At 37.4% G+C, this 15002-nt stretch overlaps 1 protein-coding gene across 1 annotated transcript in view; it reads right to left on the bottom strand.

Moving 5' to 3' along the window:
- Positions 1 to 11647: 11647 nt before the first annotated feature.
- DKK2 (dickkopf WNT signaling pathway inhibitor 2) overlaps positions 11648 to 15002 on the bottom strand; it is a 108321-nt gene continuing 104966 nt past the window's right edge. The window contains exon 4 of the mRNA XM_047718159.1: positions 11648 to 14055. Within this exon, the coding sequence (XP_047574115.1) occupies positions 13805 to 14055 (251 nt within the window). The 3' untranslated portion in view covers positions 11648 to 13804. The remainder of the gene's footprint in view (positions 14056 to 15002) is intronic.

Consider the following 15002-nt stretch of genomic DNA (forward strand, 5'->3'; position numbering starts at 1 on the left):
TAACAGAATTATACACAATTGTGACATTTGCCTGGATAGAGAGGAAATTTTTCTTCATCGTCATCTGCATCCTGGTTTTTGAGTTGAAAGAAGTCATAATTTTCAGATGGCGATGTCAGATCCATTCCCACAACAGAGATTAGACAATACCACAAACACAGATTTATGGTTTCATGGGAGAAATCTCCTGTTTTCAAACATTTATCTTTAACAATGGGCTACTGGCAGGAAGAGAGAGCCACCAGTTGCACGCGAAAGATGCAGTGTTTTGTTGTCAGTGATGAACAATACACAGACACAGATCCTAGTTGCTTCTGTTGCACCCGACCCCACTCAGAAACTCCATTTCTTGGCCATATTGAACATTAGCCATTAAATGTTGAACACCCATGAGGTAGATGGCATCACAGTCCATTTGTGTAAGAGAATTATCAAATATTTGTAACAGTTAACAACAAAAATACGTTACTTTGTATTTCTATCAAGGAAGTATCTATATTCAAGGAATGAAGGACTTTTTAAAATCCATATTTAAGTTATGGAAACAGAAGCAAAAACATTACTTCACTTTCTCCCCACATTAAAAAAAGATGAGATTTGACTAAAACATTAAAACCATTTAAAGATTTAAATTATTCCATTCCATGATTTTTTTTTAACTTGGTAAAAGTTACAGGTTTCCTAGTGTCATCACATTGAACTTAGTAATTTCAGAATAAATTACCTTAAAAAACTATTGTCCCCATTTCAGTCTTTTATGGTGATTTAGTACTTTTCTGTGTGTATTTGTTTGTTTAGATACTATGCTGTTCCAAAAGGACTTGAGGGCATTTGTGAAAATGTACACAGTGAAGTAAGATAAAATAAATGTCTGATAAAAGTAAGGCAAAAAGGAAATAAGGGATGACATTAGACTGAGGATAGCATTAACACTTTGATAAAAGTTTCCATGTTTCCTAAAGCTGATATATATGGATCTCATCCTTCCAAAAAGCCAAAATAATATGTTATCAATAACATACATCCATTTCCTTCAAATATTCTGATGAAGTCAACAACAGGAATGTTAAAGTCTCATATATTTTAAAAACTTGGCTTCATGCAGATAGGTAAGCTGACATAGAGACTCTCAGGAAGACCACTTAGTTAAAAATACAGTTTCTGAATTCACTAAGGTGTATTTATTGAGTACCTTCTGTAAGACAGACCTGGGTACTGCAGAGGCTGTTTGAATATAGTATGACACTTGGCTGGGACTCAACTAATGTATAGGACATAATTTATAAATGGATAAGCATTATCTATGTGGGAGATAGGATAACATGATCAAAAAGAATGGTTAAAAAGAATGTTTTAAATGCAGAAAACTTGGTGGTTATAGAATTTATTAGTTGTATTGCTTGTCCAAATACCTTCATCTGGTCCATTGGATTACCGTAAAGAATAGTACCTGATGCATAAGGTTATTATGAGAATTAAATTCAGTAATGCATACAAAGCACAGAGAAAAGTGTGTGTCGTATAACAAGTGCTCAGTACATGTTATTACAAAAAGTTCTGTGGGATGTGATGCCATGAAAAATGCAATATGATTTTGGAGAAGGCTAGGATCACCAGGGGTCAGAAGGGTCTAAGGGAGAGTTCATGAAAGAGGTAAGACTTCAGCTGTGGGGCTACTAAGTGAAGTAGGGAGTTATAAAGTTCTTGGTGCACAATAAATTTAAAATCTAATGGAGGGGAGAGGATCAGCCCCAATACATATAAGCACAAGTGTCAGAAACATGGAAAGAATGCTGGGGTCTCTAGAGATATACATAGAAGTGCTAAAACACAGACGAGTGAAAGGGATAAAGAGTGGGCGTGAGTTATTAAAATGACTGGAATGGAGCTAAGTATATTGCACTACTTATGGGACCAGATTGTTCCATTCATCCCTCCCAAATTAAATTTCACTTTTCTCATAGGAATCTTTTGTGGTTAAGGGTTCCAAAGGGAGGATTTGTCTTTTATTTTATTTATTTTTGAGGAGAACACACATTAGGCACACAGAAATACACACACATACACACCTACACCCCCAAATGAAGCATGTTTATCTGCCCTTTAAGGTATTTGTGTTTTTATCAATTCATTGAAAGAGTTAAAAATAAATAAATAAAAGCTTAGGAAATAAATTTTGGAAAAGCCTCACAAATACATGTTAATGGAAACAGAGATATTTCTATGGAAAAATTTCAAGGATATTCTAAAGTAATGACTGCACTTCTTTGTCAATTTGTTCAAATGGTCATGATGACATATCCTGGCTTTGTTAGTGCAGTTTTCCTGATTAAGAACGCCCATTACTCTAATTAAAATAACACCATATGGTTTTAATGCTGCACAATAAGTCTTCTACCTCTTAATCTCAGGGCTGAAGCAGCATTCACACTCTGAACCATGGAGAGGTCAAGTGATATTAGTTCACTTGCAGCTACAATTTATGGATTCATTGGTGGAGTCACCTGAAGGGTAGTGGTACTGGAGATTAAAAAAAATAATAATAATAAGTAGAGGATCCAGAAGAAAGAATAAGATACTAGAGTTGTGGGCATACATGCTAGATCCTCTCAAAATGGAGAACTTCACGTTCTAAAGAGAAGACCTTTTTGAAGAGACAGAATTTGATGGATCTCTTTGAATCCAGTGCTGGTGGGGGGTATATATGGGAACTATATACAAAGTATATACTATATACAAAACTATATACAAAAGGACTGAAGGAAGGGTGACTTTGATGGGAACAACCTTGGTGAGCTCAAGGAACAGAAAGAAAATAATCTCATCTAAAATAGAGCGACGGAAGGGAGAAAGATAGGAGACCGGTCAAGAAGGTAAGCAGAATCCAGATCACGTTGGATATAGAGGCTATTCTGGGAGACGTAGTATAATGTAATGGGAGACGAGGTATTTGTAGCAGAGGAACATGTGACATTTCTCTTTTTTCTAAATGTACAAGAAAAAAAGCCCAACTGCAATTATATATACATATATATATATGTATATATAATATACATATCTCCATATATCTATACATATAGCAACGGATGCTCAAAACACAAAAGAGAGGTGGGAACCAAAAAGAGCTAGAGGTCTGAGAACTCCAGCTCCACTTAGCTCTAGGCAATCACTGATGCCAGAAATGCAGGCCCAGGATTTTCCTATAGTTCCTGGTATTTTATTTTGTTTTGTTTTGCTTTTCAGGAGAATCTAGAAATCCAGATTTTCATGTAAGAACTTTCCATTTTCTCAATGTTAGCAAATAGTACAAATTCGCCTAAAATTAGGATACAAGCCATCACACTAAATTCAAGTGTTTAGTAGACAACACTAAACATATATGAAAGCTGGACGAAGCCCTGGACTTGGTAATTTACCATCTTTTTTTTTTTTTTAAGATTTTATTTATTTATTTGACAGACAGAGATCACAAGTAGGCAGAGAGGCAGGCAGAGAAAGAGAGAGAGGAGGAAGCAGGCTCCCTGCTGAGCAGAGAGCCTGATGCCGGGCTCGATCCAGAACCCTGGGATCATGACCTGAACCAAAGGCAGAGCCACCCAGGTGCCCCAATAATTTATCATCTTTATGATGTTACATCTTGACTTTCAAAGACTGTGAAGGAGAAGAGTGAAAAGGAAAAGCAGATTATATCTAGGTCAGGTATCAGTGAGGGTCCTGGCAGGAAACAGATGGCAGACAGAGATAGATCATTAAGGAGAGACTGCAAGAGTGATTTAATAATGGTGTAGGCAGTGTTAGGGAAAAGCAACAAGGGATGTTGATGTACTCGGGGCTAGGTTCAATAGGAGTTAGAATTTCAATGCAGGAAGGAGTCATCCGTGAAACTTGGAGAGGAGTCAGAGAAAGGGTGCTCATCCCCATTTATGGCATTTGGTGAAAGAATACAGCCACTACCAGACTATGCCATATCAGGGGAAGAGCCAAAAGCCCTGTATTCTCATTATCAGATCCTCTTCAAGTGTCTTCCTTAGCCAAACTCAGCAAGGAGTTACAGATTTAGGGAGACTTAACTCATGCAGTTGATATCAGTCAATCTCCTGGGACACAAAAGGACAAAAGAAAATCATTCGTCAGGTATCATTTGTTTTTAAAGTGATTTAAAATATATTACAAGTTAGTAATTATATCATTCTAATAAGCAACAAACATCTTTCTAACTTAGGACATTTTTATGGAAACCATTTACAAACTAAAAGTTGTGTGTGTTGGGGGCGTTAAGATGTATTTATTTATTTATTTGAGAGAGAGAGAGAATACATAGGGAAGGACAGAGGGAAAGAATCTTCAAGCAGACTCCCTATTGAGCATAGAGCCCAAGATAGGACTAGAGCTCACGACCCTGAGTTCATGACCTGAGCCAAAATCAATGGTCAGACGCTTAACTGACTGAGTCACCCAGACGCCCTTGTGGCTTTCTTTTTTAAACAGCAAATTATGGTCATTATACAAAATCTTTTTTTTAACCTCACTCTGATACAGTATTTATTTGTAAACTTTATAAACTATTATATATATATATATACACACACTCTTCTTGTTAGCAATGTCCAAAACACTAACTGGGCAAGTTTGTTTGTTCCCTGGGAAGAAATCAGTGAGGAGAAATATCTGCTGGGGAGACAGTGATATATTGTTAGCCCTAATTCCAGCACCAACTACTGTTTTCAGGGAACCAGGAGAACTGCTTTAGGATGTATTCAGTATATCTTAGAGTGAAAAATGGTTACAAAAGATAGCCTAGCCTCAGTTCTGATGCTCATGAGCACTGTGTCAGTAGGCGAGCCACAGAATCCCCATAATCATAAGAGGGTTGGTTATTTCCAATGGAGCCAGCATATGCTAATCATAAGAGTACAGACTCCTGCCTCAGACCATCAGGGTCTCAAATCCTGACTCTAGCCCTCTTGGCTCTAAAGGTGTTGATCTGAAGAATGACATGAGATGAACTGGAGGCACTGCTAAGCCAGTACCTGGTCCATAGTAAACATTCAAGAGAGACAGGAGTTACAAGCATATTATAAGGAAAAAAGTAGCACACAGAATGGCATTCTGAGGCAATGTAAAAAATGCCAATTATTACCATGACTATTGTCTATATCCTATGGGAGAGTCCATATGAACATTCTTTGCCAATTATGATGAGATAAGAGCTGGGTTCTTGGTAGATGACCTGAAGAATACAAGAGGGATGTTGAACTAGCATAATACTCCATTTGGATAGTCCCTAAGTAATTGGCTTTTCTGTGAAGTTCCCATCCCTAACAGCCAGTTTTCACCCAATGAATCCTCCTCTTTAAATGCTTCTCAGCCACCAGAAAGGATGAAATCTTACCATTTACATTGACATGGATGGAACTGAAGGGTATTATGCTAAGCAAAATAAGTCAATCAGAGAAAGCCAATTATCATATGGTTTCACTCCTATGTGGAATATAAGAAACAACACAGAGGATCATAAAGGAAGGGAGGGAAAACTGAATTTAAAGAAATCAGAGAGGGAGACAAACTGTGAGAGATTCTTAACTGTAGGAAACATACAGGGTTGCTGGAGGGAAAGCGAGTGGGGAGATGGGGTAATTGGGTGATGGGCTTAAGAAGGACATGTGATGGGATGAGCACTGGGTGTTATATACTACTGATGAATTATTGAACTCTACACCTGAAACTAATGATGTGTTATATGTAGGCTAATTGAATTTAAATTTAAAAATAAAATAAAATAAAATAAATAAATGTTTCCTTTGATTTATTTCAAGCCTACCAAAACAAAAGTTTCTTCAAAGAAAGTTCACATTCCCCTACTCCCTGAATGTTTTTTTGAGTTGCCTCTGCCTGTCCTCCCAGATGGTCAACCTTTTCAGTCTATCCCACTCTTTTTTTTTTTTTTTAAGAGAGCATCGCCCAACTTAGAGCGATACTGTTCTTTTTTTTTTTTAAGATTTTATTTATTTATTTGACAGACAGAGATCACAAGCAGGCAGAGAGGCAGGCAGAGAGACAGGAGGAAGCAGGCTCCCTGCTGAGCAGAGAGCCCGATGCGGGACTCGATCCCAGGACTCCAAGATCATGACCTGAGCCAAAGGCAGCGGCTTAACCCACTGAGCCACCCAGGCACCCCCAGTCTATCCCACTCTTAACACTAGCAGGTTTTTCTTGAGATTGTTTTTCCCTGTTAAATAATAGATACCTATTCTCTTCTGAATCCCTAAAGCTGTTTTTGAGCAACTTTACACACATCAAAGAAAGAAATCCCAACTACCTTTAAGTTATATTTATTGTTTTTATATTAAGGAAAGTTGTGGCAGCCTCCTCACATTTCTCCATAGCTCAGAATGATTTTTAACAGTCCCAAACTGAAGTCAAATGGTGTAGTGGGGAGTATACTCTCCATGGAGAATTCAAGGTCCCTTGATACATGTAAAAATGAGTTTTGCTGTGTATTCCTCTCAGGCATTGTAAAAGGTAGCATCGCTATATTTGGGTCTTGGAAAGTTTTAAGATGTGTATGTGTGTTAAATAGCTTGAATGTTACTGTGAAATTTCCATAGACATTGCTTGGTTTTCCTGTTCTATAATAAGCTTTAATTATGGCATACAGTCGGAGAAAGAATAAATGTTCATTGCAACAGACAAGAGCTCAGTGGTAAGGAGTGATAAGGTAGGAAAAGAAATGGAGGATAAAATTATCTCAATTTCATGGTCTGCCTGAAAAGCTTAAGTGGGACTTTGAGTATTTTATATGCATTAGCTGATCTGATGTTCTCCATCTGTTACTAGCCCCTGGAGGCTGACTGGCCATTAAACACAGAATGATGACTGGTGTAGCAGGTGCAGTGAAGTGGGAAGTTGTGGAGCAAATAAAACAAGTCCAAGGCATCTATAAGAAATGTTGACCCCCAGGAAATTTTAAAAGGTTCTGCATTGTGGTATTCATGACGTATGTGTGAGAGGTATGATGGCAAGTGTATTTCTCATGAAAGTACTTCAGTTACTTACATATTGTTTTTTCTTTTGAATTCCCAGGTTCTACACTATACAATTACTTAAAACTCAAAGAGAACTATGACTTCCTTTGACAAATTGCCCTCTACAGCAACTCATTGGCTCAAAGTCAATGGGAGTGTTGCCTGGGCTACACCCTTTGCTTAAATAATTTTCTAAACCTACTGCTGTGAGTCAGCCATTCTCTTCCCGTAAGTTTTCCTTGACACTGTTTGACATCTGTACCAAATTGAAGTTTCTTATTAGCACCTTTTAGGATTTCTAGCATTCCACTCGATGCATCTGTCTCCTACATTCTGTTTTAAAACTCTTTGCCTGTTCTCCGTGCTCTGGCCCCTATTTATTCCCTTTTCTATGTCTTCCTACCACCCTCTCATTCTTCTGTTTGTCTGTAACTGCTTTTCTTAGTGCATTCAACAACTTCTCTCTTTTTGTTAATTCAGTTTCTCCTTTATATAATTTATTTCTCAAGCTCTCAAGATGGCTGGTGAGAAATTTGCAAAGGGCAATTTTCTAAAGAGTTGTCAACATTCTATGAGGACAATTTTTCTTTTAGATACTAAATATAAAGGTGCTGTATAGGAAAGAGCTCTTTCACCTTTTTTTTTTTTCTTTTCTTATCAACAATTTCTCAATGATCTCCATCCTCGGGCTAAGCTAGAGAGGCTCTGTTGTTCACAAAACCTGCATCCAGTCCAATGGCAAATCCAGCTAGCTCTACCTCCAACATACCCTAAAACCAACTGTCTCTCATGAGCTCCAACTTACCTCACAAATCTAAGCCACCAGTGGTTCTTGCCTGGATGCTGTCTTCTTTCCTCTACACAGTGGCCTCTGTGAACCTTTGAAAACATGTTAGCCCATGCTACTCCTCTGCTCAAAATCTCTCACTAGCTCCATCTCTCTTTCGAAATAAAAGTAGTTATAAAGATCAATAAGGTTCTACACAATCTGACCCAACTCTTCCTCTGACCTCATCTCTCTCTCTCCATTTACCCACCCCATCCAAGTCTTCCACTCAACTTCTTCCCAGTGTCAGATGTTTGTTCATGTCCTTCTTCCTGTGCTGCTGAATTTCTAGATATTCCCATTCCCAACCCCCCACTTTACTCAATTTCCTACTCAAATTTGCCTTCTCTAAGAGATCTCCCCTAACCACAGAATCTGTTTCTTTACGCTGCTTAAATTTTCTTCATCGGGCTCATCTTCTGTCTCCTATAGAATTTATATAATTTTTATTTATTTTCTGTCTCCCAGGCATTGCCCTAAAAAATAACTGAAACATAAAAACAATGAAAGGATGAACTTTTTTGTTTTGGTTTTCTCCTTCTATCCACCATGCCTACAAACCTGCCTGGCACATAGAAGGCATTCTCGGTGAGTATGTGTTGATTGAAGGAATGTAAGTTGGGAGTGTCTTCTGTGCCTCGGGGCACCATTTGTTAAAATAATTTTCAGGAGCATTGATAGCAATTTTATTTCAAGAATGTGTTGATTTGCTTCTATAGCTTGAATAAATGCAGGGATGAGGAAATAAGTAATGCGTGAGTAGTGGGAGCTGCCACTATGGCACACCCCTAAAAAAGAGCAGCTTACAAGGTATTATGGAGGCCATACTACCAGACCAAACATATTCTGAAGCACTGGTGATACTTTGAATACGTTAGGTGGGTAAACAAAGAAGCCTCAATGAAGCTAATACCTAACGGTGAGTTTCTAATTTGACCAGTTTTACATGAAGGCAGTAATGCCTCAAATACCACTCACTCTCTAAAAGTAGATGAAATACACAGATGGAGTCTCCTGCCAGTCTCCCTTATGGTAAAATATAGTGCTATATCTAATATCTTGGTGGACGTTTTTCCCAAGTAAGTTTAAGTACATAGGTCCTGGGTTCCAGAACTGATTTGGATTAGTTGACAATTTTTTTTTGATTGGTTGACATTTTTAACAAAGCAAAAACAAAGAGGTTTTTTGTTCTTGTTGTTTTTCTTTTTTTCTGTCTATCTTCTTTCACTCAGATCCCAACACCTTTGCTATGGTTTTTGACAACACCATGTCATAGATTTGTTAACACTGTATTGCCTGGTATATCTGTTCTAAGAGCTGGAGATTACCTTATTTTCTCAATGTGTTGACATCTTTGACTTAATTATATGTATCCAAAAATTGGTTGGATAATATTAAAAATTAATTCTCTCAGTGGAGATAGCTTAGTCACTTGACTCCTGATTCAGGTCATGATCTTAGGGGACTGGAATCTAGTCTGAGGTGGGTTCAGTGCTCAGCAAGAAGTCTGTTTCTTCTCTCGCCTATCCCCCAACTCATGCTAGCACTCTCCTCTCTCCCTCTCTCTCACATAAATAAGTAAATAAAATATTTTTAAAAATTCAGGTCTCTCATTCCAGTGAGATTCTGTCCTGGCCATAGCTGCTGAAAGAGTCCTACTCTACACTGTCATTAATAAACCCTCTGGCTAAGACAGAGCAGAATACATTGGGTTGAGGAAGAAAAACTTTAGCCATTAACTTGAAGATTTTGAATTTCAGTTTCTTTGGGCTCCTTATTCTAAAGAGAAAGATAACAAATATAGACTTTAAATTCTCTGGACTTCAACTTATTTTGACATTAGCATTCAAGAGTATTTAAATTTCATGCATTAATTTCTCCTAGGTATTTCTTAATGGTACAGGATTTATATTCAAAAGTCTTTGAGTTGTTGGAATTTTATGATTGCAGTACTTTTTACACATTTTATTATCAGATACCCAATATGCCATTTAATCTCACTGCAGAACCACTGATAGATTGGATAATATGATGGGCATAATTTGAGACGCTAAAAAGAAAGAAGAGTTATTTTCCAACCCTGAGTATAGTGTGGTCTTGGAGTCAATTGAATTAATGAATTTTCTTCATCCATCTTGCCTTCTCCTGGGGATAAAAATCTAAACTTTCCACTCCTGGTCCTAGGAGTATCCATAAAGAAGTAACCAGCAGTGGGGGAACGACCTCATCGGGTGTTGCTTTAGTAGGTAGCTGATCTATGATGGTATGTTCACCATGGACAAATGGCTATGTACAATGTGTTGAAAATATAAAGATCTGGGGAATGATGTGGGGGAGAGTTTTTTTCTTTTCTAGTTCTTAACATTAGTTGAATGTGGAGTGTATAATAATCTTTGTCTCTACCCCTCACTCACTCCTTTCATGTGCTGTGCATTATCCAGTTTTACAGCATTTGAAATGAGATTCTTAAAGGAGAAATGCATAGTTCTCTTCTTTCCCTACCCTTCTTTGGCATAAATTGCCAGAAGAAATTGTGTCACTCTGTTCTGCCCATCCATGCAGTAAATTTTACCAGGGCAGCTCCCACAGAGAGAAATGATGTTGTCTGGTGTTGTCTGAGAATGGGCAACTTTCTAGTATCTTGCTCTGGAACCTGGCCTTTTCTATTATCCTCTGGCTTATGCTACACACCATACTCTCTGATAATTTTATCTGCCCAGGGAAATCCATCATCTGCCTTTCTTTCTTAACTTTTTTTTTTCCTCAAGTGGCCTGAATTTGGGGGGTGGAGAAAAGTGTAATTGATTGTTTCCCCCTCAAATCCTAGGGCTGTGATAAGGCATTGTGTTTCTTGGCTAAAAGGAAGTCAAGACAATTTGTAAGTTTTCAGAGCATCTCCCTGAGCTCAGTGGAAAAGAAAAATATTACCCATATGACTGTTATAGGCTAAAAATACACTGTAGCTAGGAAATACAAATGTTCTCAATTTGAGGAAATGAATAACTATTTAAGAATAACTATTTAAGTGCCTAATTAGAATAATGTGGAAGTTATTTCAGCAATACTTGAGGTATCTTCAACTCTGACCTCCAGCTATGGGACTGTTTGAGCTTCATTATGCTGCCATAGCTACACTTAATCCATCCCACTGTCACAGAACGTTTATTTCCCACATTTCCAGCCCATTAACATCTCTAATACAACATGGGCTTCTACAACCACTCCCAGTCTCAAAATTGGTGAGTTTTGTTTATCAAAGGCTCCTGACATCTCTGTATTTAGGAAGCAGAGGAAAGACTTTGCCAGGTAGTAGCTGTGAGTTTACTTAGGGCCAGGTAACTCAGTCTGTATCCATGTAGAAATAAAGATATTCTATGGCTTCATTGTGCATTGGAGAATGAACCAATATGCTAAGCATCTTGGCATCTCTGGGGAGATTTTAATCAGGCTAGAAGATTATAGGAAATAAGCTAGGTGGCTTCAAGTGTTTTGAAGATGTTTGTGGAGAGTCCTTGTTCCAAGATGTTCCAGAACACAAAGTAGGAATAAATGGGTAGAAAGCACAGCCCGGAATATTTTAGTTTAATGAAATAGTAACTTTCTAACAATTATATCTGTCCTGCCATGAATAAACTGCCTTTAGTGATAATAAACTGTCTTGGGGCATCTCATGGTGATGTCATCCAAAGGATTCCTACCCCAACTGTCAAATCAGATTGTCCATTTGAACTCTGAGAATCTATGATTCGGTGAAAGTTTTTCTCAAAAGCAAAACACAAGGAAATTTGAATTCCATATTTGAAGGAGAAAAATTTAATATATTTTATCTTATTATACATTTTACCTAAATTACAAAGTCAATAGCTGCAAATATATTCTGCTACAAAGCTTTCTGTAAGAAATATCTCTATAAGAAAATACATCTCATTAACATTTCCTGTAAATAAATTACTTCAAATAATAATTTTGGGATGTACATAGGGAACTAATGCAAAAAACAGATTGTAAATGTGATTGCTACATAGGAAATGTTTGACTGAAATGTTCCATTTTCATGTTGCCAAGCTTATAGAAACCTGTTTGCACAGACTTTGGTTCTTGGATAGATTAGCTTATAATTTTTGTTTTAGCAGACATGTGGAAAAATGTAAATCTTAATCACCCTTGTAAATGTGTATGGGAAGCTGAAATTCTTAATAGACATGCAGGCTCAGATTTAATCTCTACTGGGAAAACTTGAATTTGAAACTGCAGAAGGGGTTTAAGTAAGAGAAAATTAAGGAGTGACTTGCAGTCTATAAAAGAAAAGATCAAAAGTAATAACTATAATTTTTTGCTTTATGCTCTAGACATAAATATTTAGAACTGAGCAAACTAAAAAAAAGGTAATAAAATGGTTTCAAAGAATTTGGAACTGTGGTTTCTACAGGTTAGCAATATGTAGATTTTACAAGATATTCCATTTATATTCTTTACTTTCAATGGCTGCAGAAAACAGAAACGGTATCTTTGGCAAAAAACAAAAACAAAAACAAAAAAAGAGAAACCCAGCTATTAAAGAGAGAGATTGGTACAGAAATTTCAGATGGTGCCATTGGCAAGTTAGAAGTTGATAGAGGACAATAGAACCTTAAGATACTACCTGCCCTGGGAGTCTATTTCATGAGACTTCTTCATACTATTTTAGGACCTCAAAAAATATAAAATAAATATTTTGAGGTCAACTAGTGACCTAAACAGAACTCATCTGCATAGTAAATATTGTGGTAGCACATCCCATGGAAAACTTCCATTTAGGTTGTGTAGCCTCGGGATTCCAATATGAATAGTCGGTTTGTGCTTCAGATACGTGATCGACATGTTGCCAAAACCTGGGCACTTGACGAAGTTTTGTCCATTTCCTTTGTGTCCCTCAGTGCTGCACAAATGTAGATCAGTTTCTGTTTTCAGCTTTTCCTGACTGTGCTGCTACATATGTAAAGAATAAATGGGTTTACCAATCTAATTCTATCAAACACACGGAATGCCAAAGCTTCAAAAAATAACAATCTGTTAGTGTTGATTCTCTATCTTGGACATCTTAAATTTTTTTGCAATCTGTGAAATCCCACTCTTTACTATTCACAATTAATTGGGATACTTTGGAAAATAAAATATACTCAAGTTCGGAATCACATACAATCAAGAAAATGTAAAATGCCATTCCTTTAGAATGTGAATGGACTGTTTTATCTTATACTGGTTCTTGGGAATTACCAGTGAAAATCAACTTTTGAAAAATGTAAATAAACAGTTGAAAGCAAAATAAGTTTGGTTTTTCCTAAAGGCATTCAAAAAAGCCTTGCAATTATTTTGAGATTATTTGGAAAATACTGACTGCTTTTTTTCTTGTCTACCAAGGCCTTTCATCGAGCCATAGAAATAGCATTCCAAACCAAAAGGTGATTCTGTGTTGCAAATTATCTATGTTCTATGCTTTCATTTCCTATTTAACAACGCTTTTTATGTTAGAGCCTATTGTATGCCAAGGGACTATTTTGTTAAACTATAACTTTGAATTAGAAATATGGCTTTTAGGTTATTTCTATAGGCAATCACCAATCTGAAGGAAACTGATTCTCCAGCACAACCTAAACTCTTGGAAAGTCATATGGTATTCATCAGTAATTTTCACTGTGTGCTTTTTTTTTTTCAGTAATAGCATTTTCACAAACGTGCACATTATTTACATGAACAAGTTGAATCATGGAAATGCATCAGTTGTACTACATTTGTTACCCCTTTCTAATCTGCTTATTCTCTTTTCTTTTTTCTCTCTCTGTGATTTCTATATTCTTATCACTTTCCTTATTTGAGCCATTCTTCTGAGATCCAAATCCTATTTTTCACCATGCTATAATGCATTAAATACACAGATTCACAGTCTGCTAGGGATGATTTTCCTCAGAGGTGATCATATTTTCTGACACACGTGGAGTCTGGCTTTGGAAGAATAGGTGGCATCTTTCCATACTTTACAGGACAGGCCCTTTGCACAGTCACACCGCTGGAAAATTTCCAGCCCATGAGAGCCCTTCTTGCGCTGTTTGGTACAGACTTCCCCCTGATGGAGCACTGGTTTGCAGATTTTGGTCCAGAAGTGGCGAGCGCAGCAAAACCCTTCGATGCAGTCTGATGATCGTAGGCAGGGGTCTCCTTCATGCCCTGCAGAGATGGTGACCAAAAGATATTATTATGACACTAGGAAAAAATCCTACTTTGCAATCAGAGGTACATACAATACTTTTACTTGTACTGTCTTCCATGAAGTTATCATTTATGATGGAAAGTCTTGGATTCCTATCACTTGACTCTCCCTCTAATCATGTCAATCCATTATTGTCTATTTTGATTAGTTGCCGTCTGAATATCAAGTTTCATGAAGAGCTAGGACTGTGCTTCATCTTCTCTTTACTTTGGCATGGTCTGCTCTTAGATATTTCTCTCCGATCATTTTTGTTTATGAGGTGAATGAAAAATAAATAAAGAGAACTACTTTCAAGGAAATTAATGTGATACCTTCTTGGAAGGTGTAAATAAACTCTGTTTCAAGGAGAATGCTGAAAATCTCAGGGACACCTAAAACCCTGCATCAGTGTCTAGCCAGGAGAACAAAAACTTAAGATGGAAGATGTTTAATGCAGAGAAATAGGCATGCAGGTGGTTGCAGGGCTAAGAAGGATCAGAGGAAGGTAAAGCAACAGAGCAGGAAGCCACTACCACATTCAGACTGGAGGATCCAAAGGTAAAGGTCATGTCAGCATCTGGGGCCAGGAATTGCTAGCTGGGACTGGAATCCCAAAGGCCCTCCAGACAGGGGGTCTAGTACCGTTCAGTCTCTAAAGAGTTGTGAGTCAGAGCAGAGTAGAGAAAGGGCAGACAGCTCCAGAGTCAACCAAGAACCCATCATTTAAACATGTGGAAGAACAAATCTGGATATTAAATTCAGAAAAAATGGCCAAGTCAGCAAAGAGCAAACACATCACAGCTGGGTTGATGTGTCACCTATATAAAGAAGGGATCAATAAACTTCTCTGTATTTTTGCCAGATTGTATATATTTAGGCTTTTTAGGCCATATGATCTGTCACTTCTCAATTCTGCTGTCACAAA

The sequence above is a fragment of the Lutra lutra genome, chromosome 2 (assembly GCF_902655055.1).
Source record: "Lutra lutra chromosome 2, mLutLut1.2, whole genome shotgun sequence".
NCBI lineage: Eukaryota > Metazoa > Chordata > Mammalia > Carnivora > Mustelidae > Lutra > Lutra lutra.